Source organism: Oryzias latipes, chromosome 4 (genome assembly GCF_053564925.1).
Source record: "Oryzias latipes strain Hd-rR chromosome 4, Olatipes_Hd-rR_3.1".
Taxonomy (NCBI): Eukaryota; Metazoa; Chordata; class Actinopteri; order Beloniformes; family Adrianichthyidae; genus Oryzias; species Oryzias latipes.
In genome coordinates, this window is record NC_136240.1 from 31,756,939 (window position 1) to 31,783,581 (window position 26,643).

At 44.4% G+C, this 26,643-nt stretch overlaps 1 protein-coding gene across 8 annotated transcripts in view; it reads right to left on the bottom strand.

The window, feature by feature from the left end:
• The window catches only part of herc2 (HECT and RLD domain containing E3 ubiquitin protein ligase 2), a 60,254-nt gene that overhangs the window by 2,778 nt on the left and 30,833 nt on the right, over window positions 1–26,643 (bottom strand). For 5 of the 8 annotated variants that reach the window (XM_078946286.1, XM_078946287.1, XM_023954502.2 and 2 more), the window contains exons 26-87: window positions 26,481–26,631; window positions 26,157–26,371; window positions 25,946–26,078; window positions 25,684–25,811; window positions 25,397–25,592; window positions 25,174–25,301; window positions 24,849–25,025; window positions 22,885–23,021; window positions 22,569–22,720; window positions 22,269–22,460; window positions 22,009–22,196; window positions 21,741–21,933; window positions 21,479–21,661; window positions 21,194–21,378; window positions 20,922–21,069; window positions 20,652–20,848; window positions 20,264–20,494; window positions 19,942–20,080; window positions 19,677–19,823; window positions 19,244–19,386; window positions 18,901–19,168; window positions 18,674–18,816; window positions 18,478–18,576; window positions 18,234–18,402; window positions 17,839–17,964; window positions 17,652–17,760; window positions 17,439–17,578; window positions 17,172–17,362; window positions 16,984–17,089; window positions 16,771–16,862; window positions 16,506–16,681; window positions 16,146–16,257; window positions 15,955–16,036; window positions 15,646–15,880; window positions 15,297–15,474; window positions 14,778–14,859; window positions 14,453–14,624; window positions 14,229–14,373; window positions 13,912–14,137; window positions 12,205–12,376; window positions 11,802–11,988; window positions 11,180–11,323; window positions 10,902–11,093; window positions 10,665–10,818; window positions 10,467–10,574; window positions 10,251–10,382; window positions 9,728–9,886; window positions 9,369–9,487; window positions 7,702–7,827; window positions 7,473–7,628; window positions 7,078–7,392; window positions 6,765–6,979; window positions 6,471–6,648; window positions 6,220–6,381; window positions 4,908–4,999; window positions 4,682–4,821; window positions 4,392–4,579; window positions 4,093–4,290; window positions 3,934–4,017; window positions 3,508–3,649; window positions 3,211–3,405; window positions 2,851–2,963 (exon numbers count right to left, since the gene is read on the bottom strand). In XM_078946286.1, the coding sequence (XP_078802412.1) occupies window positions 2,851–2,963; window positions 3,211–3,405; window positions 3,508–3,649; window positions 3,934–4,017; window positions 4,093–4,290; window positions 4,392–4,579; window positions 4,682–4,821; window positions 4,908–4,999; window positions 6,220–6,381; window positions 6,471–6,648; window positions 6,765–6,979; window positions 7,078–7,392; window positions 7,473–7,628; window positions 7,702–7,827; window positions 9,369–9,487; window positions 9,728–9,886; window positions 10,251–10,382; window positions 10,467–10,574; window positions 10,665–10,818; window positions 10,902–11,093; window positions 11,180–11,323; window positions 11,802–11,988; window positions 12,205–12,376; window positions 13,912–14,137; window positions 14,229–14,373; window positions 14,453–14,624; window positions 14,778–14,859; window positions 15,297–15,474; window positions 15,646–15,880; window positions 15,955–16,036; window positions 16,146–16,257; window positions 16,506–16,681; window positions 16,771–16,862; window positions 16,984–17,089; window positions 17,172–17,362; window positions 17,439–17,578; window positions 17,652–17,760; window positions 17,839–17,964; window positions 18,234–18,402; window positions 18,478–18,576; window positions 18,674–18,816; window positions 18,901–19,168; window positions 19,244–19,386; window positions 19,677–19,823; window positions 19,942–20,080; window positions 20,264–20,494; window positions 20,652–20,848; window positions 20,922–21,069; window positions 21,194–21,378; window positions 21,479–21,661; window positions 21,741–21,933; window positions 22,009–22,196; window positions 22,269–22,460; window positions 22,569–22,720; window positions 22,885–23,021; window positions 24,849–25,025; window positions 25,174–25,301; window positions 25,397–25,592; window positions 25,684–25,811; window positions 25,946–26,078; window positions 26,157–26,371; window positions 26,481–26,631 (9,885 nt within the window). The remainder of the gene's footprint in view (window positions 1–2,850; window positions 2,964–3,210; window positions 3,406–3,507; window positions 3,650–3,933; window positions 4,018–4,092; window positions 4,291–4,391; window positions 4,580–4,681; window positions 4,822–4,907; window positions 5,000–6,219; window positions 6,382–6,470; window positions 6,649–6,764; window positions 6,980–7,077; window positions 7,393–7,472; window positions 7,629–7,701; window positions 7,828–9,368; window positions 9,488–9,727; window positions 9,887–10,250; window positions 10,383–10,466; window positions 10,575–10,664; window positions 10,819–10,901; window positions 11,094–11,179; window positions 11,324–11,801; window positions 11,989–12,204; window positions 12,377–13,911; window positions 14,138–14,228; window positions 14,374–14,452; window positions 14,625–14,777; window positions 14,860–15,296; window positions 15,475–15,645; window positions 15,881–15,954; window positions 16,037–16,145; window positions 16,258–16,505; window positions 16,682–16,770; window positions 16,863–16,983; window positions 17,090–17,171; window positions 17,363–17,438; window positions 17,579–17,651; window positions 17,761–17,838; window positions 17,965–18,233; window positions 18,403–18,477; window positions 18,577–18,673; window positions 18,817–18,900; window positions 19,169–19,243; window positions 19,387–19,676; window positions 19,824–19,941; window positions 20,081–20,263; window positions 20,495–20,651; window positions 20,849–20,921; window positions 21,070–21,193; window positions 21,379–21,478; window positions 21,662–21,740; window positions 21,934–22,008; window positions 22,197–22,268; window positions 22,461–22,568; window positions 22,721–22,884; window positions 23,022–24,848; window positions 25,026–25,173; window positions 25,302–25,396; window positions 25,593–25,683; window positions 25,812–25,945; window positions 26,079–26,156; window positions 26,372–26,480; window positions 26,632–26,643) is intronic. The other 3 variants (XM_023954498.2, XM_023954499.2, XM_023954501.2) reach the window with 3 other exon arrangements.

Genomic DNA, 26,643 nt, shown 5'->3' on the forward strand with positions numbered 1-26,643 from the left:
TAAGCTTTGGGAAAAGCCTCTGGAACAAACCTCAATTATCAAATATCTTGGACATTTCATTGTGATGATTGGCGGGATGACAGAGACATTCAGAGACAATACTGTAAACCGAATGCTCAGGCAAATATGCTGACGTTCGTTATTCAGAGCTTACTACACTCCTCTGTGGTGGAATTATGGACGTGGGACGCTCCGTAGATTCATAGTGACCTATAAAGATGGCTTTAGGCTTCTGCTCCAGCTGCCCAGGTGGTACAGAGCCAGTCAGCTGCTTGTGGATGCTCACATCCCCACCTATGAAGCACTACTACGCCATCATACCCACAGCCTCATGGAACGCCTGGACAAGTCTAAAAATGCAATTATCATGTCTCTGACTGATCCCAAAAGAAGCTCATTCTGCTACACTTTCGCCATTTAAATAGATTATACTCTATTTAAATGGTTGTAAACTGTAGTTTTTTTTTTTATTGTTTATTATTTTCTATAATTATGTATGTCGTATCAGTCTTCTTTTATCGACCGCATCTGAGACTGAAATAAAGTGAATTAATTAAACATGTTCTTGTGGCATTTTTCTGACAATGGAGGAAATATTCCATTTGAGTATTTCCTTATTTAAAATCCTAGTGAAATCAAGAGCAGACAAAAAAATTGCAGTTTGGAAAAGATTGCATTTGTAACTTAGAAAATACGTTGGGCAGGCCACGACCTCCCTGCTCCACTTGTAGACAAATAGATCCATGAACGTCTTTGTTTTCCTCGTCTGAGTTGGCATCGGACTCAGAACTGTACGGCTGAATAGCTCTGATATTGCTTAGCTTTTTTTGTTGCACCACTACTGTTAGCTTTTGGAGCTGTAAGCTAGCAGATGGGTGACTGGAAGTGGGTGCGGGCTTGCTCTGTGCCAATGGTCCCGCCCACGACTCAACATGATTTCTTAAATGAACTCTTGCTGCTCTGCAGAAACAGTTTTTTCTTTTCATTTTGTCTGAAAACGGCACAATACAAGACCACTAGAAACGCTATTACAACAGATCAAAAGATGATCGGAATCTTTAAACTGGGAATTTTCAGTTTTTGCCTTTAAATAACAAAAAAGATGTGGTTAAAAGAGCATTAATCGTTGCTACTTCATTACAAGCTTGTGTTTTGGGCGCATATATGAACTCGAGTGCTTTCATACACACGTGAATGAGAAGGAGCCCACGGATCATGTCCTGTGAGCTCCACACTGATCGCCTTGTGCTAAATTCACTTCCCATTTAACCTTTTGAATCCCTCACGGGCAAAACCACACAACAAACGCAGCTTTGAGAGGAAAAGGGCCTTCTCTCCTGTCAGCTCTTCCTCCATTGTAGGTTCAGAGGCGTATGATCAGAGCACGAGTCGACTCACGACGCCTCTTTTACGCACACGGCACAAAGGTTGGAGGAAAGCAAGTTCATAAAAGGTTTGTTATGAAAAGTGAGGTTTACGGAATTTTTAGGAGTCCTTTGTAGAACTGCAGGCTGATGGGCTTAGGCTTTAATCTGTGGAGGAATGTATAGGAATGTGATTTTTCTGTAGGTCACAATGCTGATCATGTGAGCTGGAGGTGTTGCATAACTATTTCTGTAGCTCCAAGGTGAAGGGGTTCGGGCAGAGACGGAAAGCGACTCGACTTCTTATCAACAGAATTGATGAGGAAACATTCTTGAAGTCATTGTGCTGATTTTCCCTGAAACTTTAAAGGTAAGACTAAAAGTTAAATCTGTGGTTATAAAATCAAACAAATGTAATAAAAAAGGGCACGTCCTCCGGCGCTTTAGCTAAAAAAAAATGAGCTTAAAGTTTAGGAAGATTCACATTCGTGTACGAGATAGTCACCTCGTTCAGGGAAGTTCTCCATTCTCACCACAACAAACTAAACTGCGTTCAAGCAGACTGACAAAATAAACCAATGGCTTAGAAAAAACCTCATGCTAAATTGACACCAGGCATGTGAAACTCTAAAAATGTAAACGTGAGGTCAACATTCTGTTCACCTCAACCACAACTCTTCAGATTGATGTTGCTGCCGATTCGCATTAAATCTTGTTTGGAGGGTTGCTAGCCTGCTGGAAATGGCAAAAACAATTCAAAGACCCAAATTTTCATTGCTGGGTATTTGTTTACTCAAATCTGGATGAATCAGGTGTAGGGGGGGGGGGGGGGGGGATGCCGTTTGAAAATCCTCTTTTGTGACACAGCAAGTGAAATGGGCGGGGCCAAAGTGTCACTGCTCTGCTCCATTCTGATGCATCCACTTGCAGACAAATAGATCCATTCATTTTCCTGGTCTGAGCTGGAGTGAGGCTCAACACTGTACTACATGTACAATATCGCTGGCCATGTTTGATGCACTGCTACTTTTAGCTAGCGGTTGCGAGGGGCTGTAAGATAGCGGGAGAGAGTGCAAACAAAGGGATGATGGGATATCAGCGTGGGCTTACATCCATACCAGCAGTCCACAACTCAGAGGTGAATTTCTGATGATCTGGTGCCGCTCTGCGAGAAAACGACGCCATTTTTGTCATGATTAAGAAACCACTGGGAATGCTTTTACAATGGATCAAAAGATGATCGGAGTGGGACTTTAAAAAATAGGTTAAGTTCCTCTGATCTTCATTTTTGTTAAAGCTGCTCCTCTCTTTAGGCAATGGAGAAACTGAAAACTCAGTGGACTGTTTCTTCTTATTTCTTAGAGAAGTGATGGCGCTGACTAAGGAAAAGAAAAGTGTTAGATCTAAGTCCTTCAGCATCACATCGAGTCCATCCACTTGACTGGATCATTCACACACATGCACCGAGGCAGGGACGTGCACGAACCTCACTAAGGTCGGCGATGGTCAGGCTCATCCCTGCCAGCTGCTTCCACACCGGTTCTGCCAGATTCAGGCTCAGGGGGCTTCCAGTTCGAATTGCAATTCCAAGGAGAACTCCTGCAGACAGCAAGGTTGAGCGCATTACCCACACATCACACCAGCATCAGCTGACTGTTTGCACGGAGGAGGCGGCCTTCAAAAATGACTCTGTAAAGTTCTAGGTTTTTTTTAGAAGGGTTCACATGTTTAGAGCAGGTGTTTCATCGATGAAGAGCGTATTTCTGTTTGTTTTTATTGAAAGTATATTTTCGGTTTGTTTGAAATGATCACCGTGGGCCTGACCGAGGGATTATGTGGATTATACCTAGGAAGCGAAACATGCCCATGTGCAGAGGTGACTTGGCAGCTGGGTTAAGCAGGAAACAATCCCTGTTGGCGCCGGACTCGTCGCGGCCGTTCGGCGTGACGATGAGGAGCGGCGTCAGCGAGTTCTGAAGCTCCTCGCACATCTCTGCGATGGACTCACTGTAGCCTCCACCGCAGTCGTCCACGGACTCACCTGCAGAGAAATTAAAGCATTAAACCGTCCTTTTCTGAAACAAAATCATACCTTCAATAAATAAATAACCAGACTTATTGAGTGGAGGTTGAATGGACATACCCACGAATTTAACCTTCCACACCCGATGGGGGAGCAGCAGACTGTCGGGGCTGAAGGAACTCATTTTGGCACACATCTGACCAAACACAGACTTGGTTCCATCAGGGCCTGCCAGGCCGCCTTTGCTGCGGGAGCGCTTCACCTGCAGGCCAAACAAGGTAAATTAGAGCGGCCTGATTAGCGAATGGCGGGATGACACAGACCTGCCCTCAACGCAGATGAAAGAAAGCCAAGAATCTGGGGAGTAAAGTCAGACACGCCTCCCACACGGCACAGAGGAATAACAGAAAATATCACAGACATCACATGAAAAACTCAGGAGCCATGTGTGGGGAGGGGGGGCCCACTGAAAGTAAGAGCTGGGAAGAAACCGCAAAAGGAAAGATTCTACATGGGAACAAAACATGAATGGGTTCCTGATTGTACCTGTATTCTGTTCAGTTCCACCACAGGTCCATGCTGACGGTCCCTCACCATTGTAGCCTGAACCACTTTCCTAAAAGCTGCTTCCTGTTGTACGGAAAACATTTCCTTTAGGTTCTATGACAGTTAAAAACGTGGATAAGGATCATGGCTTTGACATACTTTGCCCTGGGAGATCAGGATGCCTCTGAGGGTATCAAAGCCAACTGAGGGCCCGTGACCCGTCTGACCCAGCCGACCCTCCAGGTCAAACATGGGTATGCAGGGGCAGAAAAGCTCGGAGAAATGATGCAGCAGCAGCAACCTGTTCCTCAGGGCCATGACGGAGATCTCCTGCAGATGGTTGTACTCCATGGGAACCTGAGTGGCAAAGACGAGACTGATTTTTATAGAAGATGTTCTTAAAAAATGAATGCCGTCTACTGGAAACAGCGGTGGAGGGGTTGCTTTGAAGGCAGCACCTGTGCCGGCATCTTCCCAGCATTAGTGGGCTTGCTGGTGGACCAGGCGAGGGTGTGAGCAGAGCCACAGGCCACCCTGTTGATCTTCTTCCCCTGCAGTGCAGCCACCAGGCGTGGCCTCTGGATGGCGTTAGTAGTCCCGTCTCCGAGCTGCCCCTCGTCATTGTCTCCCCACGTATAGACTTCTCCTGAGGCGCAGAAATAGTGACGCCTTATAGGGGACTGACACTCAACATAGATAAACTAAAAATGAAAACTAAATGAGCAGACATCAAGAAGGTTCCTCCTACCGTCCTCTGTGCAGCAGACGCAGTGCAGTGAACCGGTGGCGATGGCGATAACCTTTTTCCCTTGTAAACCCTGCACCTGCCTGGGTCGCCGTACGTGGTCGTCAGAGCCGTGGCCCAATCGATGGTAGTCCCCTTTACCCCTTTAAACAAAAAATACATTTAAGAATGCACGACCCCTCCCCCCCACAACACAGACACAAAAAAAAGCCAGGAGTACTGGACTCACCATGTGTACACGGCCCCAGATTTAGTGAGCGCCACAGAGAACTGAGACCCACACTCCACTTTGACCACTCCAAGACCAGTCAGGGAGTCTATCTACAGATAGAAAGAATAAAATAAAAAATTAAATCATTGCGTTGTCGTGGTAACTGCCGCTAAGCCTACACCCCCCTCGCTTTGCTGCAGCGGAGAAAAGTGGTATTTACGCTAAATGTCATCATTTCAGAGGGAAAGTTCATCTCTTACGCCTTGTTTTTGTCCAAATGACAAAAGCAAACATTTGTTTTACAGCAACAAAGTCCAGAAGTCGTTTTCTAGATCCCTCTTTATCCACCATGTCTATTATACTATTCACCCTGATCATTAACAGCGGATTAACAAACAAACAATTTATTCTTTTTTTTTAATAAAGTTGTTCATAACCTGATTTTCCAAGTGTCTGTTGCTCCAGTTACCAACTACCACAATAATCTAGAACATTCAGGTTATGGAGCTGGAGCTTCCATTCTCCCTTTTTTATCCTGCAGCCAATCAGAATCGAGTAGTTTCCCAGACCTTGGTATAAGATTTCAGGAGAATATTTTTATCCATAAAAGTTGTTTTTTTCTGAGAATCCAAAAAAAAAACAAAAAACTTTTCTATGAGGGCAGGTATGGTGTCCTTTTTCCTAATCAAATGTTTTCCATAACTGCTTTGTAGGAATCTGACTACGGTAATACAACTGTTCTTCATCTAGACCAAGCCTGAGCTCCGGATGGATTTAGAGCATTATTTTTTAAAGTTAAAGTCCCATTATCTGTCACACAGCTGGGTGTGCGAAATCTGTTCTCCGCATTTGACCCATCCTGGAGGAGCGGTGAGCTGCAGACACATTGAACTGGTGTCGCTGGCCATATGGTCCCAATCCAACCCCTCAAGGCTGAGTGTCAAGCAGGGAGGCATTGGGTCCCATTTTTAGAGTCTTTGACTCAGCCTGGATTTGAACTCACCTTCCTGTCACAGGGTAGACACTCTACCACAGGCCCACTGAGCAAGATCAACTTTGCTTCAAACATTTTAAAATAAAGGTGTAAAAGTAAAAACGTTGTTTTTGCCATAAGGTGTCAAAGACTCTCAAGCAGTTTTATTGGTGCAACAATAAATCAGACACTTATTTTTGATTGATAGCCAAAGAGATCGCATAACATTTTCCGCAACTTTGGAGAAAGGTTAACATTCCCTTTAGACTTAAACAATTAAAAACGTTTGAAATCCTGGAGGGACTTTCCCACCTTATTTGACAAAGTAGTTTGTTTCTTTCGGCTAATCTGCTTTACCTTCATGGGGACTTTGCAGCCATCGCTGCCTCCTCGGCCCAGCTTGCCGTAGTCTCCGTCTCCCCAGGACCAAACCATGTCATCATCAGTTAGACACAGAGTCTGAGCATCCCCGCTGCCGCAGGCAACATCGATGACCCTGTGACCCTGCAGTGCATCCACCTGGATAAACCAAGCAGACGGTTCATTGGTTCATATTAGGTGAGCAACACTTTGAATCTTGTGAGAAACTGAGCAGAGGGATCACAAACCAGCTTTGGCTTAAGCTGGTCCTCGCTGTCGCCGTGACCCAGTCGTCCGTAACGACCCTTGCCCCAGGTGAAGAGCTCTCCGCTGGCGGTGATGCAGGCGCTGTGCGCCCCTCCAGCTGCAATATCCACCACTTCCACTCCCCTCAGGGATTCGATCACACGAGGACGATCACAGGGGCTACAGTTAGGAAAAACCTCCAGTTAGCAGAAAAGCACCAGACTTCAACCTGGTCTTCTTTCACACCGCCATGATATCATCCATGCTGTCCTTGATGGTGATGATGAAGCTCTGACCTCCTGTTCCCATGGCCCAGCTTTCCATCTTCCGCTTCTCCCCAGGAGTAAACTTCTCCTTCAGAAGAAAGGGCCAGGCAGTGCTTCCCTCCAGAGTTTACAGCCACCTTCTTTATAAAAACATGTTGGATGGACTCCAGTAAAGTTGGCGTGGACACGGACTCTGTGCCGCCGATGCCTAAACGGCCCCCAGCTCCGTATCCCGTCGCATACAGCTGTGAAAACAGATGAAATCACGTGAGATCCTCCCAAACCCAAGCGGATCCATCCATCACATCACCCACAAGGAAGCTGCGCTCAAGATAATTCAGACCTTTCCATCAGCAGTGACGGCAAATAGAGTCTGCTCTCCTCCAATCAGCTGTACTGGCCGCAGGGTGGCGAGAGCCTCGGTGGGTGTGGGCACCTTGACTTTTGCCCCTTCTATGCCCCCCAGCTGCCCTCTGTGGTTGTGACCCCAGCCATATATCGTGCCGCTCCCGCCAGCAGAAAGAGTCCAGTCATCCGGGCGTCTGTTCATCCACTGCACCAGCTGCTCATCGTGCTCGCGCTTGAACAAGTCGTGGCTTTCGTGGAGTCCACTCATGTTCTCGTGATCTGCCATAAGCTCTCGGATTTTCTTTGTAACCTTGTGAAGAACACGCAGCAAGGTGTAAGAACGTTTGAGAACAGGAACACAGAAGGCCGACAGCATCCAGCAACAGTTACCTCATCAAGAAAGGCTCTTGCCAGAGACGTTCTCTTATCTAGAGCCACCGCCACTCTGGAGGCAGTGCAATAGCGACGGAACCACGCCCACTTGTGGGTCTCAGCGCAGCAGGGTAAGGTGTCCAGCTCCAGGTCACAAGCAAGAGCGACCAACACCTAGATAAAATATCAAAGTTAGCCTTCATGTCCATGGAAATTCAAATGACGGCACCAAATATTGCTGACATGCCTTGAAAAATGGACTATGGAGCAGCTGCTTCCCTCCTCTGACGATGGGGTCTTCATACTCGTACTGCCTCTGCAGCGCCTCAGGAAGCCCCTTCACAAGAGCAGCCAGAGCGCTGCCGGTGAAGCTCTGAAAGAAACACCAATCACTTTACTCCCAATGTTTTCTGAAGCCCAGATTTTGCAGTCTTAAAGAAAAAAAAAAAGAATCCAGAGATTTCATAAAAACCGAACTATAAGGTTAAGTTTTCTGGAGCGAGTGTTTGTGCAGCAGTCGACATCAAATTCAAGACGATGCAGAAAAATGCTAAACGTCAACAATAAGATGAAAAGTAGATAGAAATAAACATGTTTTCAAGACTTGTTGTCACTTATTTTTTATTCTACTCTTGTTTTTTCACAGGTCAATTCACAACAGTCAACAGTGCAGCTTTGAAGGGATGGAGTTTGTCACACTTCCTATTATTTATATCGTTTTAAAAAAAAATGATAAAGGAATCACATAATTCAACTGAACTTAGTGCTTTCCATTAAATTTCATGTTCAAATTTACTTTCTCCACTTTTCTCCAGTTGGAATACAAAAAAGAAAAATGCCTAAGCATTACTTATAAAGCATCACCTGTCCCAATTAACAATAATAAAAGATCATTTTTTTAGTTTTTGTTTTATTTTATTATGTATTTGTAGTTATCCCATCAAATTTTGGTTTAAAGGTTGAGTGTTACTGCCAAAACACTAAACTGATTCTAATAAAAAAAGGGAAAAAAAACTTTCTGCTCAATTTTACATTTTTATTACAAATTCACTGCTCTCTCGTTTATTTCCCCCCAAAAAATTCACACTATACGAAACCCTGGAAGTCGGATTCTGCATGTTTTAAAGCTGTAAAGCTTCTCACTAAAACACTTTCTTAGATGGATGCGATTGTTTTGACACTTTTTCTTGTTTAAACTCCCAAAAATTAAAGTTTTCTAGAAAAATAAGTCCAGTATTACAGAATTTTTTATCAGATTTTTATCTACGTGGAGAGCTGCATGTTTCTGTAAAGAAGACACGGCATGGAGGAGATTGATAGACAAAGTCTACAGCCAATCAGCATGTAAATGCACAACAAACTGTTAAAGAAAAGTACGGTGGCCCAGAAGGGTAGAAAAGAAAAGACACAAAATTTCACACAAAAGAACAGTAAGACTGCGATATAGCAAGGACACACTACTCAACTTTTAACAAACTTCTACCTGTTTATACCTTTAAAGGGTTTTCTGAAAACATAATCTTTTCGATGTTAAGCCACTGATTTTTTTAACTGGAAAAAATCTTTTTTTTCCCTTTTGTCGTGTAACTGAACCTCGGCAGAAAAGAGGAGCTTTTAATTATTATTATTATTATTATATTAATTATAATTTCTTCCAAAAAACAGCTACAACTGCTTACCAACTCTGAAAACTTGTTTTATAAATGTAAATTTTGGATTAAAAAGAAAGTTCCTTCTGTTATTTTGCTATAACAACATTACCAACTTGGTGGGGTTTTTTTTCTAAAAGTATTTTTAATTAGGTTCAAATCCTGAGCTTATCCGGGGGCTTTATTTACCCACACCATCAAGACATTTACATAAATTAAAACAACAAGCTAAATTGACATTTGAAAATTGTCAAGCTTTACTCACAATGGACCGAGCTTCTCCGTCGCCGTCACCCAGCAGCCGGTTTATGTTGATGGACTGACCGTATTCTGTGGTCAGAAGTTTGCGCAGCCTCTGCAGGGCCCACATTCTGTGTCCGGCAGCTACAGGTCACAGAGTCATTAATGCAAGGGTCTCAGTCAACAATAAAAATGAAACCTTAATTAGTCCTGCAACGTGGAACTTGCTTTGTTGGAAAAGAAGCATAGAAAAAAAAAACATTTTTACAAATTAGATCCCAGAAATCTCTTTATCAAATGTTTCAAACCAATTTATACCGAAAGATTCTACTAGCATCTGGACAAAAATTCAGAGGATGATGGGAAACGTTGATTGTTTCATACCTAGTGCACTCAGCTGCGCACAAGCAGCAAGGGATGCAGCTAGACGAGGAACGATGCTCCTGTTGGAAGCAAAGTTGAGCCTGAAATCCAGCAGGCAAGTGACCAAATCCATGGAAGGGCAGGACAAAATGCAGCGATCAGACAGCAAATCTTTGGGACCTGAAGAAAGACGAGCTTAAAGTCACAAAGCAGCCATGGCTGCACTATTACACAACAGAAAAGCATTGCCATCTTCAAAAAAAACAAAAAACAAGTCAAGGAGATAATCTAGCAGAAGTGGGTACATAATTCTTTTCTTAAACAAAGAATACATTTAAATGATCTAAAGCTGAATGTCCGTCTCTTAACCAAGATGTCATAAATCAAATTTTAAACCAAAATACAGTTTACTTTAGAAGGTCTGCTTACAGACCTGATAACTCACAAACCGCCATTCCTTGGAGTCATCTCCTCTGACCAGAACTTCCATGCTCCTTGAGATCTGATCTCTTTTAAAAAGTCAGGTTTTAATCATGAGGCTCACCAGCTGCAGGCATGATGGGATAGACGGTGAAGCGCCAGCCCCAACCGTTGACCGAACCATCGCTGGTAAACTTCCATTTGAGCTCATCTCCTGGGATCCTTAACTCACTGGACCAGTCCGACCACTCTCGGCCTGCGACACAAAAATGCTGGGTGAACTTTTGATTCCTATCCCTGAACTGCTTCTCTAACAAAAGAATCCAATGTTATCAATCACCTGATCTGACGGAGACGATCCTGTTGGCTCCATCCATGATGGTTAGTGGATCGTGGCGTCTTTCAGTTGAACTCTGTCGATCAAACTCTATCCTTAAACCTTCTGCACCTGCAGGACAGTAGATGTTGACTTTTAAAAGTTCTGATGTGGACAAACTTTACCCAATTGAAAAAACAAAAGTCTGTATTTTTCATTTGCCTGGGATCTTAACAGTGCCACTGGTGGATGTGTCGTCTGTGTATGGATGACTGCTCTCAACAACCACGGGCTGTGAGGAGAGACGGCCACTCTGAGAGTCTGTGGCAACGTCCTCCAGTTCAGTAACGCACAGTTCCAACAGCATGTCAGCAACCTGCACAAGCAAGGCGCAAAGACGATGACTGACCAAAGCGCAGGTCCGCAGAACACCTGCATGCTTGGGAATCAGCTCAGTACCTGGGAGTACGCTGTACCCATGCCAGACAGGACAGCAGACAGGACCTCCTTGCCTTTCTCCCCAGCACGGCAGGACACTGCCAGCTTCAGCAGGTCCACCATGACTCTGGTATCGTCAGGCACAAGGAGGCTGGTGAACTCGTCCAAGTACTGAGGCTCTGGACCAACCACCTTACTCTGGCTCTCCGAGTCCTGAGAAAAGTCAAAAAGGTGATGAAATGCTCGGGATGGGGACATCCCATTGAGCGCACAGACTCTGCATCATCATTATCAAGCACCTCTTTTGTTTTTGCCATGGTCTCAGCGATGATGCTGGCTGCTCCGGGGTCATCAGTGACGGGGATGAAAGGACGGGAGGACGCCCCGCAGGCGGATGGAGTCACAGCTGACGACGGGGTGACGGCATCCTCTGATGTGGGAACCTGCACACACAGAAAACTCCTTTTCAACACCAAAACAACTCAACTTTCTTTATTTGAAGGACTTCAGGTTGAATATAGTGAACTAATAGTATCAGAAACTCATTTAAACTCTTACAATATTAATAATATTTAATCAAGCATTAAAGACTCATCTAAGATTGACTCTATAAATGTATGACACACTTTATAAAAAAACTTTGTCAAAGGTTCAAAACTTCCTAGATTTAATGTTTTTCTGACCGACAATGAGATTCACATTCTCTGACCAAGCAGATTAAAAATAGTGAGGAAAAATTAAAATTGTCCATATTTTTTCTTTATTTAAAAAGGAGAAGCAGTTTATTTTTCTAAAAACTGTTCTTCCTTGCTCAATTTTGATGACTACTTTGCTCAAAACCTTTTGATAATTCATGAAACAAAGCATCTACAAGAAAAAGAAAAGAAAAAAAACAGCAGATCATCAAGTTGTAATCTTGACCTCTCCCTTCTTCTCCTGCCAAGGATTTGGACTGACTTGTTCTTCCGTTTCAGGAGGGACCGGAGGGCACTCGTCATCACTGTCACAGGATGAAGAGGAGGAATCTAATGGGGGAATGGGAGAGCTGGCAGGACACTCTGCAGGAAGAATCATGCTGGCTGGCATCAGTGCACCAACCACTGCATCCCTGTGGAAGATCACATCACATCAATCCAACCAAACCGCTCACACACTTTACAAAACTACAGTTGCAGTAGCACACATACTCAATTTATGCAATGACAACTTCTACTGCAATATTAGATAAAGAGTAGAATCGGGTGCAAAAAGAAATTAAACTCATTTGCGTGTGAAATCTTGGGTCTAGTAGACCAGGATGACCAAAAGCCTTCTCATGGCGTACCTCGCATACATGATCTGCAGAGCGGACAGTACATGAGACAGAGCCTGCTGTTTGGCCAGATTCCCATCCAGACTGAGAAGGATCTTGGCCAGAGAAGGTCGGTTGGGCTTCAAGCTGTTCTGCCCGCTCATCTTGTTGCTCGCTGCCGACGAGTCGCTGTCAGACTGAACACCTGTGTTTTCCCAACACCAAACATGCAAGAGTTAGTGCACAAGTCCTTCAGCAGGTCGTTTTTGTCCCTTACGCTGCAACCTTTTATCAATAAGGCCTCAAAAATCCACCATCCTGCTTTGAGTTTTGCTCTTCCTTCCTTATTCACAGCTGATTGGCTGGATCAGGATAAGGCCTTACTTGGCTGGACACTAGTAATGTAACGATCTGCATCACGGCTTCGGGGAGTGCGCAGAGTAACAGAAGAGTAAAAAATTAGGATGTACGACGCCTCGCTGGCCGGCTGTACCATGCCACTAAATCAGGAAGCGGTTGGGATTGTGCCACGAGTCTTAAACGTTGGTATAAATCCTTCAGGCCCATTTTAGAATATGAGTGTCTGAGGGAGAGTTATGGACAGTCAGAGTTTAGCGACAATTTATTAAGCCTCCCGATTTAGTCGCTGTTACTAAAAATGAATAAAAATGTCACAAAACTACAGCCATAAAGTAAAACAAGCAGTGACATTAAATCCCCATCGCCAGTGAGCTCCTACTTTCTTTTAACTACACCATTGTATCATGAAAACGCACATAATTTAAGTTGATATCACACACATTTACATACTTAATCATTCGTTTGTTCATACAAATCTTTCCACCACAACCACAGTTATGTCCACTTGATGGCGCAGTAGAGCAAACAATTTGCTCCAACACCTTTGAGCATTGGGTTTAAGAGTCGCATTGAATGGAACGCTTCAGTGCTTCGTGGAGCATCATTTCTCCATCACTACTGAACACACCTGATCCAGACAATTCGCAGAAGGTAGGGCATGGACAGCGAGCAGGGCGCATCACTTATTTCATTTGTCAACATTTTATGAGCTACAGTAAATGACATCTAATGCTCTGTAAAACACATCACAGCTAAGGACAAACTTTAAGAACTTCAATTGTAGGAGAAGAGGAGTTGGGGCTCGCAGGTCCTTTGAACTTTGACCTGCAAAAATCTGTGCTTTAATCTACAAACTTGCAGAATTTCACTGCTTTTACATCCAATGACTGATCTGGAAAATCCACTTTGCACCTAGATTTTTTTTATATTACTTATGGTTTGATCTCAGACACGTCACTGGGAAAACACAATGACAGTGAAACTCTTGGTCTGACAATGTCATTAGGTGATTTATTCTTATTCTTCAGAGAAGAAAAACTTCTCGCTTTTTTGATTTGATATTTTATCAGTTTCTATTCCCAAAACTTTCTGTCCCAGTGTACAGACATCATTCCTAATGATAATTTCACTTTTCTGATGCTATGTAGCCCCAAACAACATTAAATAATCTTTTATAAAAGGATATTCAGTCTTGTTTAATATCTTGAAGGTCAACAGTAAAGAAGCCTTTGGAGGCGTGAAGATTGCAGATAGATCTATTTTCTAACATCTTCATTGCTACAAAACAACCCATGAGGGGGAGCGGTCAAGAAATGTTTAGGTTTAAGTAAAATGTACAGAAGAGTGTAATGAGAGAGTTTCTTGAGAAAGCAGGATTACCCAGATAGGAAGCTCCAAGGGAGTCTCTGGCTGTCTGGAAAAGTACTGGCTCATGAACTGAGGGTGTGGTCACATCCACAGTGGTCCAGGCCACGCTGTGGGAGGAGCCACAGGCAACCCGGGTGATTTTCTGTCCCTCCAGACCCTGAACCAGGGTGGGTTTCCTGTTGACTGTAGTGGTGCCGTTTCCTTGTTGCCCGTGGTCATTGTCTCCCCATGCGTACACCTTAAAAAGGCAAGAGTTTGTGTTTTATTTGGCTAGTCAAGGAACCATCTTCACATTCAGAAACATTCCACACATGGAGGCTGGAACGAACCTGCCCAGAGTCCGTGACGGCCAGACAGTGTAGCGCTCCAACAGCAACATGGACAATCTTTTTCCCTCTCAGCCCCTCCACAATCTGGGGTTTTCGCACATGGACGTCAGTGCCATGACCCAATCGGAAGTAGTCACCTTTTCCCCTAATTTTAATCATATTTATAAAAGGTTGGAGTCCAAAGGCAGGTAAGGGATTTTAATGTAGCATCCATCAAGTCTTACCAGGTCCAGACCACTCCAGATTTTGTCAGAGCCAATGAAAACTGTGCTCCACACTCAATTTGACAGACACCCTGCCCGTTGAGCCGCTCTATGTTTTGTGGAATGTTGCAGCCCTCGCTGCCGCCACGGCCAAGCTTCCCGAAATCGCCGTCACCCCAGGAGAACACCAGACCTGACAGACAACAGACACTGCTGAAGCACACTCAGAGGTCTGAACGTGGAGCTTTTTCATTTTTAAATGTCTTCCTGGTTACAGAATCTAAATTGCTAAATAACGCATCCATCTGGTGTCCAAAAGTATTTCAACAGTTTAAGACCGCAGTACCTTCATCAGTGAGCGCTAGAGTCTGAGCATCTCTGCTGCCACAAGCCACCTGGATAACACGATGTCCCAGAAGCACCTTCACCTAGAGGAAAAGTGAGAGACGCTCAAAACCAAACCTCCTAAAAACAAAAACTAAGGGCAAAAACAAACAATCATGGGAAAACGGTGTCAAAACAAAAACCGCAAAGACATATTTTTGGACACTTAGCTGTATTTAATGTTGCATCTATTGTAGTCCCAAAGTGACTTTAAGATCAATATTAATATAAGATATCCGTCACACACCTAGGTGTGCGAAATTCGTTCTCCGCATTTGAGCGGTGAGATGCAGACAGCCGCGCTCGGGAACCATTTGGTGGTTCAACCCAATCCAACCCCTCAAGGCCTAGTGTCAAGCAGGGAGGCACAGGGTCCCATTTTTAACGTCTTTGGTACGACTCGGGCTGGATTTGAACTCACGACCTTCCACTTACAGGGCGGACACTCCTATGTCATAGGGGACTCATTTTGTGCACACACCAGTTTAGGCCTCAGTTGGGTGGTGTTGTCCCCGTGTCCGAGGCGGCCGTATTCACCCAAACCCCAGCTGTACAGCTCTCCACTGGAGGTGATGGCGGCGCTGTGGGAGCTGCCGCAGGCGATGTCGCGGATGCGCTTGGTCTTCAGGGCCTCAATCAGTCGGGGCTTATCACAGTTCCTATTTCCAGAACAAGACATCGTTATTGTCTCATAATCAGAAACGGTCAACTTTTATATGTTTCTATCATAAAATGTTCAGTACAGTCATGTAAAACACATTCTGGTAAATGACAATTAAAATTAGGTTCAGGTATTCTACTTTGACTGAAACGTGAGGACAAAAACTCACATTCTGCTGAAGTGCCCCAGTTTGCCGTCGTCTCCTTCGCCCCAAGAGAAGACCTTCCCATCCACCGTGAGAGCCATGGCATGGCGTCCACCAGAATGAACTGCCACCTTCTTCACTACGTAATTACTCAGGGCACTGATCTGACGCGGGATTTGGATGGTCCCACTGGAGAGGCCCAGGCCCAGCCTGCCGTTGGTGGCCTCACCACATGCATAGATCTTTCCCTCCACAGTCACTGCAAAAGCAAGTTTTTATGGTGACAAACTGAACAGATTTTGTAAAAACATTTCTTTTCTTTTTTTAACTCACCAGCAAAGAGGCTTTTGGAGCCACCAGCCACCTGCACCACATTCAGTGCAGAGAGGGTTTCAGAGAAAGAGGGAACCTTGATCTGCAGGGAGCATTAAGGTGATTAGGAAACACGGCACGTCTCTAAGCAGTTTATGAAATATCATAGCCTTCATTTTAGGTTGTGCCTTTAACGTTTTTGCAAGCAGCACCTTGGAGCCTTTGAGTCCTCCCAGCTGGTCCTTGTCATTCAGACCCCAAACAAAGACTTTGGTTCGGATGGAGGCTGCCGACTCCAAACCAGATGACTTCTTACGTGCAAGACTGAGGCAAACAAAATGAAAAAAATGAGTTTAAACTTTGACTTGGTTGTCTTTACAGTGTGTTATTGTGCATATTTTTTTAATTGGCAGCAAACAGAAACACTCCTGCTATACACTTTTTATACTTTATCACAGCTGTTAAGCCACAAGATAAGAAATTTGTACCAAATTTGTACACCAACATATTGCAAAAGTTAAACTTTTATTACACTTGTCAAGTAAAACGTCATTTTCACTTGTATTTCCTACCTTCCAGCTGCTGTTTTCTCATCATCCTCTTCTTCATTGTCAGATGCCAGAAAAGGGACAGTAGCCAGGTCTTCTTCATCCGCTCGGATGCGTCCAACAATGTTTAGTCCGTGAATCTTGCAATCTATACCGGAGCTGCGACACTGCTTGATTGCAATCTCAATATATCTGTGGAACTGTGTAAAATTAAACCATGTGTTAAATTTATTCCACCACACAAGATAATGATCAGTAATGTTAAAGGCACAAATTAAGACATGCTGACCTCGGTGCAATCACTGAGGAGTAGGACAGTGGTGTCTGTGGGATTGATGTTAATTGCTTTGAGCTCAATTAAATTGTTCAGAGAGCTTCCACCTGGGTAAAACACAAGAGGCACAGTTTTTGAAATGTCGACGGTAAAAGCTGTGTGTGATAAAAAAAATCTGTTGAAATTCCAAGCGATTAATCCACAATGTCATTTTTGAGTTTCTGTCACCTGACACCACCACAAGTGATGGCATGTAGCTGCTGTCTGCAGGGTCGACAATCATCTTCAGTCTGTGCACAAGAACGTCTGGAAACAGCTCAAGCCGAATCCAATGCTACAGAGAAGGGGGGGCAGCCGGTCAGGTAATGCTGAGAATAAAACCCTCACTACACAGACACTAAAAGGCGTCTTCCCACCTTCCCCTGTGAGCCTGAGGACTGCCAGCACTGATCGCTGCAGTCGATGAGGCGAGACGCCTGGTTTACTGAGGATGACACGCTGAGGCTCTTCACAGAACGAGACCAATCGTCAATTAGCATTCCCCGCTGGCTGTTGTGGTGCTTCTTCAGCTGTTTTCCTGAACGGCCGCAAAAGGCCGGAGACTGGCCTGGTGTTCAGGAAACAACAAATTAACATGCACCCTAAAGACTCCACTGCGAATCCTTTGTGAATCCGAGACTAACCAGGCTCATTGATCCGGCCAAAGGAGTGTCTTGTGTTGTGCTTGCGAGTCTTAAAGCAATTGTCACAGAAGTCAAAGTCGTCACAGTTCTTACATTTGAACCTGGGGCCATTGATGGGGAACATCTGACAGCCATCACACCTGCAGAGAGCATCACCCTTAAAACCCAACATAGAATCAGACATTTCCTCCCCTCCTAACGTTGACATTTTACCTCACACCAGGGTGAACACTGGGTACCAGTTCCATTTCGGACAACAAGCCCGTCCAGTGGGACTGCTGTGGGAAGTCTACAATCACATCCTTTCCATTGGCACTAAAAGCTGCAACAAAAAGAAATGTCACAAAACACAAATACTTGAAAAAACAAAAGCAAGTAAAAGGCTAATAATTCTGTTTACCTTTTACTACTCCAACACTCCTGTGGGTGACAGAACCCCACTTGTACTTTGGTGTTGTCACTGCGGGCTTCACTCTGACTTTGTCGCCAATTTTTATATGAGAAGGAGAACTTTGTGGTGGGAATCCTGACAAGGAATTATGAAAAAGTGGTCAAGGCATTTTCCTAACCATTATGTGTAAAAAAAAATAAAATAAAATAAAATGGTGTTTTGTGTTCACTGATACAGATTATTAGTACATTTAAAAAACGATTTCTTTGTTGTCATTTTGTAATCCACAAATTATATATATAACCAAAACCGTGATGCAAAAATTGAGGTCTGAATCAAACCAAGATGAAAATGATTCATCGCATCCCTACTTGATATTATATTAATACATAGAAGCCATTTACCCAGAAGTTCAATGTGGATGTAGCGAACCCAGTAGGTTCCTCCCTTTTGCTGCCAGTCACACTGCACGTTCAAGTCATGAAGGCCATCCCTGTCCAGCTTAATCACCTTCCCCACGTCACCATCATACACTTCCTCATACGTCCTGCAGCACTTCACCATCATCCCCACCTGCAGAGAAGCCCAGTGAGTACGTTTGGCATTCTCGTGCATTCTCAGAAACTCTTCAAAACCTTCCACTCCTACCTGTATATTCTCTCTGACGTACATGGCATAATCATCATTGCTTTGGAAATCTGATCTCTTCTTATAGGTTTGGCTTTCCGTCACCACTGCACCAGCAGGCTAATGCAGGAGACACAAAAAAAATACATAAATAAATCAATGGATCAAGTTTGGTTTGGATGGTTGAGAGGTGAGCAGGAAATAAATAAAAGCTAACCACAGAAAACGCTGGCTCCGCCTCCACCAGCTCGTCCAACACTTCCTCATCAGAGTACTCATCGGACACAGTGTCAGCATCCGACAGCTCAGTGACGTGAACATCTGGGTGATCCAGCAGCCAGCTCACTAGAGCCTCAACACCTGATGAAAAGTTCTGTTATTGTCTGCAGGAGACGAAACATTTCAGCTCTCACAACCACAGGTTTCTGTTCTAGAAAGACACACCTGGAATGCCAGAGGCGCTGCCTGTAGTACCAGACAGTGACTTCAGAGCAAACTCAATATTCTTCCGTGGGAACCCCATTTCCATAAGCTGGAGGACTATTGGTAGAGGGGGTATTGGGGAGGTCTTCTGTTTCTTCTGTTTGGGTGGTCTGACATGCTGTACGGTGACAGGCGTGGTGGCCTCACTGGAACTGCTCTCCTCAAACGTCGGGGAAGACGGGTGTGCAGACTCCACAGCCAGGTACTGACACACTGCCAGGGCCGCAGCCTACGCATGCAGAAAACACACATGCTCTTCATCTGACGGCTGCAGTATTAAATGGCTTTCTGGTTTCTGACATACCTCCATCTCTTGCCTATCAAATATAGCTTTGATGGGAGAGGGCTGAGTGGCAGCAGACAGAAGCTGCTGCAGGAGAATCAGTGGAGGTAATGGACCCTCAGGGGACAAGTCTCCAACATCAGGAGAGGCCACAACTGGATCTTCTGCATGAATAGACGGCAAAAACGTGCTTCAATATTTAGCAAAACTGAAAAGAAATGCAATATTTTACACAGATTAAAGCATTATTTGTGCATTAACAATGCTTAAATGAAAAAGATTCAGACATGATTACCGGTACTACAACAGTTACTTTCAAATGGTGTGCAATCTTGAACTGCACTAAGCCAAATTCCAGCAAAAAACAAATAGTCATCAAAACACTCAGAAAACAAAACAAAATAATGTTGCCTGAAAATATATTTAAGGTCTTGTAAAATGCGCTGAGTCTCACCAGTGGGGCTGGGTCCAATGTCAGCGACGGCTGGCTGTGAGAGGATCTGCCGGAGTTTGTCCTGGTAACAGAGCAGAGCCCGTCCCGCCTTCAAAATGTAAAGCCTCAGCTGCTGGCATCGCAGCAAGTGGATGTCCACTTGATCAGCTGGAAAACAGTACAGTACGTCTAACCTTTCTACTGATTTCCTCCCCATTCATTCACTCAAATATACGGTAGTCTTGAACAATGCAAGGACACACAAAGTTTATGCTGCTTTCTGCACCTGTGAGGCCTCGACTCAGAGACTTCTTCATGCCTCGTTTCTCCAGTTTGCTTCCAGCCAGACTGACCAACTGGGCCCAAACTGCCAACATGGGTTCAGTGAAAGGCAGGTTTTGCACGCAGAAGGGTACTGCAGGCAGCTGCACAGGAGGGAATAAACACAAGTCAGTTAAAGCAAAAAGAACTCTTTTGGTCTTGATAACTAAAACAGGACCAGTTGTGGGGCTTTCAAAGTTACTGCCGCTGTATATTTGACATTTTATAATAATTATCTGCTGATAAATAAATAAAAATTTTCATAACAATAAATACAAATACCGTACCGGTTTGAGCTGGCTGAGCAAGCAAACCCTGCAGGTTCTCATTTCGTGAAACTGGACAGTGATGCGTCCTTTTGGTGTAATGCGTGTAACCGTTCCCTCTCCATACTCCTCATGAATGACCGGCCCCCCAAGTCTGAGACGCCCATCAATTCCACCAATCACAGCCAGCACTGCCATCAGACTTCCCACTCTTGGACCCTCTGTGTCAGGAAAAAAGTCCTCCAAGAAACACTTAAAAAATAAATAAATACATAAAAAAGCAAAGAAAGTTACAATCAGAAGACGTGCCGTGTCAGGTTTATATTTGTTTTCCAAAAGTCACAAAGCAGACAATATTCTAAGGTTTATGCATCCCAGCAGCTGAACTGAGGAGATGCAGTTGGCTTACAGACTCAGACTGGCAGCCTGCCATCACGTCTCCAATGGAACTCAATTGAGAGTTGATGTAATCGTTGATTAGGCTGTTCCACTGGCCAAGGGAGTGGAGGGTACGCAGGACGCCCACGATCTCCTCTGCCAGCGTGCTGCTGTGTGTGGCCGTCAGAGAGGCCTGTGGGCGGGACTTCCTCCTTCTTGAGGAGCCTTCTACGTGGATAATCAATCATTTTAAAATGCACATCACTAAGGAACCAACTTTGAGCCTGATCCAAGATGGTACCTCTGAGAAGCGGCAGGTCTGATGAACAGGTGCTCAGAAGGCTTCCCAAGAAGCTAAACAACTTCTCCACCAGGAACTTCATGTCCTGAGAGCGCTCGGTCTTGTCCCATGAAGGCAGGACTGCCTGCAGGAGACGGAGCACTAGTATCTGGAAAGTAAAATAAAAGCAGAATTTTGTTTAGTAAAGTTTACAAGAGGACAAGCACTCCTGTCCTGCATTGTGGGCAATCCCTTTCTTTGGATTAGTTGGTTTGTGAATCCACATAACCCACCTGTCTCTGCAGAGTAATGGCATTGAAAGACTGGTGACCCTCGACGATTTGGACGAGCAGGCTAATCCATGCAGAGGTGCTCAGGGTGCCGCAGATCTGTGGCTTCAAAGCAATGCTGCGAATGAAGCCCAGAGTGCACCAGCTTCTGTGCTGCTCCTGAGACACTCGCCTGTGGGAGTGACAGCCTAACAAACAGAGACGACATTCAGCCAACACACACCGGCACTTCTCTAAACATCCACGTTGAATAATGGTCACTTGCTGAAGGGTAAATTGTATCGTTACCCGATTTGTCATTTGCTCCACTTTCCACAAGCATCCTCAGTAGCCCGCAGAGAGTCCATGTAGCATCTGACTGTAGAACGTCTGCATAGATGCCAGCTGACAGCGAGAGCGTTTTCAGAAGGTTGACTGTGCTGGTCAGCATCATTGCTGTGGGGTGGCCACTTTTCTCTACCAAGTCAGCTTCTTCAAAAGAAAGAACACGTAAAAGTTTAAGCTGTATGCTACAGTTCAGGTTTATTCCAAAGATGCAGAGGGAACTGACCTGTGTCGTCCTCCGTGTCGGAGTCCTCGGTGATGGGCTGGGCAGCTGGAGGTGGATCTGCAAGTTTAAGGTCGTATTTGCCCTCTTTGCCCATTCTGTAGGAGTTGGTGCTACTCGTATCCCACTGCACTCTGATCCATCCATCCTCACCCAGTTCCCCAATGACCCTGCCGAGACCCGGTGGTGGACCGTCCTGAAGAGCACACAAAACATTGCTTCACGACACTTTCCTTTCATAAATGAACAAAGTAAACGTGATTAGGGGTACCTGATCTCCCCACTTCCAGTCAACTCCCCTGACGACCCTCGTGCCAATCTTCATCATAGCAGCCAGCTCAGGGCCAGAGGCAGGTACAGGAGTGGGGGCGGCCTCTTTTCTGGACTCCTCCAGGACGGTGGCTGAGCCTCCATGTGAACACGCGCTCAGATCCTCCTCACTGCTGTCCGTACTGGGTCCTGGAAATGGCCAATCACACAAATAGTTAGATCACAACACACTTCATGAGTCTTTAACAGGACAGCGCTCACCTATGAGCCTGAGGATACTCTGGGTGAGAGCCAATATGCCTGAATTCAACAGCAGACTGAGGCTATTAGATCCATGTTTCAAGGACAGCATGTGTATCATGGCAAGAAGGAATCGAGCCTGTGGAATGGTGCCAAGGCTTGGTCCTGCTGGGTTCTCATTGGTGATGGTCTGTAAGGGAACCAGCTGCACACCTGGTTAAAGGGACAAATAAAAGCAGCATGTCTTTTTTTTTTCCCCCTCTTTGGAATGCCCGCAATTGAGGAGGATGTGAGACTAAAGCATCTCTGCACAGCACTCACCTAGCTCTTTAAAGCGAGCGCTGGCTTCCAGCAAGATGTTGCGAATATTCTGGATAGCCCAAGAATACAGCTTCCCAAAAGTCACCTCCAAAAGCATGCGATTGAACGGAGGAATCAAATCCACGTCCTTCAGGCAGTCGTACAATGGCTCTCTAGAAAGGAGAATTAGAATGTTGGATCCCGCTTACTCAGGCCTCATAATCATAATCATCTTCCCTTTCTGAAGCTTTGAGTTGGAAAAAAATAAAAATTGGAGAAGTATTTTATTATTGTTGGCACTGCATGTTTGAGAGTTGGTGTTTAATTCCTGACTTACCCAATGTTGGTCCCCTCGGGTATGACCCTTTGCCAGCCACAGAGCATGGCATACTGCACAGATGGCAGTAAGAAGCTTTTTGAAGCCAGTTTCAGCATGGTGTCGATGCCCTCCAGTCTCACCTCAGCCCTCTCCAGCTGTAAAACAAAAAAAAGGTATTTTTTTACAACACAGTGCCTCAATAAAGCAATTAGAACGAGACCAAAACAGGAGCAAGAGGACGCAGACTGGGCATTAATCCAAACGTTTTGATGTCAGTGGCAATACTCCTAATCAGATACCGCTTTCTGATCTGTACCTTTTTCAATATTGAATACTTTTCACCATAACACATTTTCAGAGACTTTGGCATATTTTTCTAAATGTTAACTCTTCACAGGCTTATCGCTTCAACCAATAATTTAAAATAACACGAGGGACAAAATGCTACACGTGTACAAACAGGTTCTAAAGAACTCAGTAGAAATAAGTTGGTATATGCAGGATCACTGCAGCTTTGATATGGATTTAGAATTTGTCTTTTGATTTTGATGAGGTAATTTGTTTGCTCTAGAGCAGAGGTCTCCAACCCTTTTATGCTCACTGAGCTACGTTATCATAATGATACAGTCAGAAAACTACTTATTGTTTGGTAACATTTATTCACACTTCAAATATTCACAACTGAAAACGAAGAAATTGTCAGTGAGAAGCCTGGCAATGCGTGAATTCAACCAGAGACTGTAAGGTTTATACTCTGATGGAGTCATTTAAATGCTCGTCTGGTTCTGAACTTGACAGTCATGTCAGAAGAGGCAGATTCAGAAAGATATGTCGACCCAAACAATGCTGCCATTTTCAGAGCAGCCTGGTGGAAATTTTTACAATTGCCACTAAACTCCCAAAGTGCTGAAAAAAAATGCTGCTGGGGTTTTCGCTCCATCTCCACACGATCAACAGAGAAGACGTCAACTGTCTGTCCTGACAACTCACTAAGTCCATATCCAGAAGAGGGTTGACAAGAAATGTCACACAGAAAAAAAAAAAGAAATGTCACACAGGGCTCCAGTTTCTCAAAGTCACAGAATCTGTTTGAAAAATCTTCTAGCTTCCAGCTTGGACAGCGTATGCTATGATCTGTGTAAATTAAGCAGTTTTTCCGCCCCTGGATGGCCTTCCAGCATCTTTGCAACTGAAGAAATGCTGAAATCTTGTTTTTTTAGTTGCTGGATGTGTAACACAGAGGAGTTTCTCCTCTTGACACGTTTCCACAAATCAGAAACAAGATTATATTAGGGCCGCACGATATGAGGAAAACTCTCGATTTGCCATATTATGGATAAATATCACGATGACGATGTAACTTGCGATACATAAACGAATGGCAAAACAACGTTATTCGTATTGCACAGCTTGATATTGCGATAATGATAAATTTGCTTTATATTGTGCAGGCCTAGATTATATCCAAATTTAACAACAACCACCACAACAACAATCTACAGTATGTGAGGCATATCCACAATAAATCCATAACAATAATATCAATTTTTCAAGTAAGATTCATGTGAAGTCTAGATTTCTTTGTCTTTGAAGTCAAACGCTCATCTTCAGTTTCTTCAGACTTGTTCTGCCTAAGGAAACTTTCCAAAAATGTTATTTTATTGACCTTGAGCTTTTTATTTAGGGGTCAGAGCAGCCACGTCAGCTAATTTATTTAAACACATAACCGAGACAAAAGTCTTGACATGCATCAAGAGCGAGTTAGATGGACTTGGTTCAAAGGATTCCGGCTGTTTTCCAAAATATAATTTTCCTTCAGAATAATAAAAAAAAAAAACAGAAATAATGTTAATGACTATTTATTTATATTGTCTGCAGCCCGGTACCAAGTGCCCCATGAACCAGTACCGATCCAGAGATTGGGGACCACTGATCAATACATAAACAATCAAATAACGCTTTTTTTTTGGTCAGGTACTCACCTGCTTAAGAAGACACTTCCTCATCTTTTCCACGTCCAGCGGTTCCTCCTTCAGTGCAAACTCCACTATGCTGGCCATAAGGCTGGACTGAGAGAAGGCACTGGGAACACTGTGCTTCAGCCAGCGGTACCTCTGGACGTTAGCCACAGTGTTGAGAACCGGCTGCCATTTATTCTGCTGCACAGTAAAAACAGTGTGACATTGAAAAAAAAAAAACTTTAGATGTGAAGCAAAATGTATAGCAACTTTTTTTACTTACTGCAAATCAAAAAGGAAGTTCAACATTTACTTTAAGGATTATAACCCAAGTGCTATAAAATCTAACCTTGGGTGGTTTGACAGGGAGGGGCTTCCCTTCTGCAGGGGTGGGGCTGATTTGATGTTCCTCTTCATTGGTCTCCTCATTTTCCAGTTTTGGCTCTTCTACATCAGTCGACTCTGACTTTTTAGGCACTAAAATATTTTTTTTTATTCAGATTTAGAAACAACAATGACAAACAGGAAAGGCGGCTGCCTGCCAATCTAGCAGTAGGTTTGATCTGGCCCACCTCTTTTTTTCCTTTGGTCCCTGATGAGTTTCTGTGTGATCCTCCTCCAGCGTGGCTGAGAGCTCAGTAGCTTCAGCTTGGACACAATGGACAGATCGTTGCTCACAGCTGGCCGCAGCTCATTGAAGAGAAAGCGTAGGCGCTCGATAACTGGGGCGCAAACCTCTTTGTACGAGCGGCCTTGTTCCTGATGGGTCTAAAATAAATTAGACGAAGAAAAAAGGCAGAGAAATGAAAACCATGTATCTTAATACATTATGAACATTGACAGAAACATGTGGAAATACCTTAATTAAAGAGCATTTTGCCTGGTAGACCATGCGGCACACATCGATCACAGATTTCGGGAGGGACCTTTGTTTCCCCTGCTCCACACCCAAGGCCCACTGACTGACGAGCGAGAGAGCAATGTGACCTGACAGGAGAGAGGGTTTAGGTCAAATTGTTGGGAAGGCACACTGCATCAACTTTTTGTCATTAGCATCTTGTGAAATCTAACAGAAAAAAAAACTACATCCCCTCCAACAACATGTGGGATTTCTAGGTTACCAAGGTCTTGATGTTTTAGCAGGCAGCAGAGAAGCAGGCGTCCAACTTCTTCAACGGGATGCTCCGGAGGGAAAGTGATGGGTGTGATAAGATGATACTGTTTACAGCAACGCTCTATTTGGCATAAGAAATCCTGGGACATCACAAACAAAAAGCCAAGTTTTAGATGCATCCCTGTCACGTCCGGTGTGTCATTTCAGCGCCGCTGTACCTTCACGGTGTGGTCCTGAGTGTTGTTGTCAGCGATGGCCTGCAGGAAAGGCTGGGCGTGGTCACTCATAGTGGTTCTGCGGGAGTAAAGCTTAGCCTTGTCTGGAGTGCTTGTTCCCAGGGAGCTGCAGTGGTCTTCGTCCTTCTCTTCGTTGTAATTGTAGTGGATCTGACTTGTCTGAAGGCCACCAGAAAATATGGATGATTGGAGCCACTCTGTGTGGAGATCAAACATGTTTTATTCTTCCTTTAAAAAAAACAATTTTAAAAACCCAATAACTTGTATTTTTCTATTGTTAGGTAGGCTTAAATTCATCCAACCCACTGGCACATTCGATCTCCATAGGGGACAAGCGAGTGCTTTTGCCCAAGTAAGAAGCGTGGAGACCCAGCAGCAGCCCCAGATTCCTCTCAGTGTCAATGAGTGGAGAGGACAGGCTGCTCAGGTCTGGAGTGGTGACGGTCTCCTGGTTAGGCTGTAAACAGGA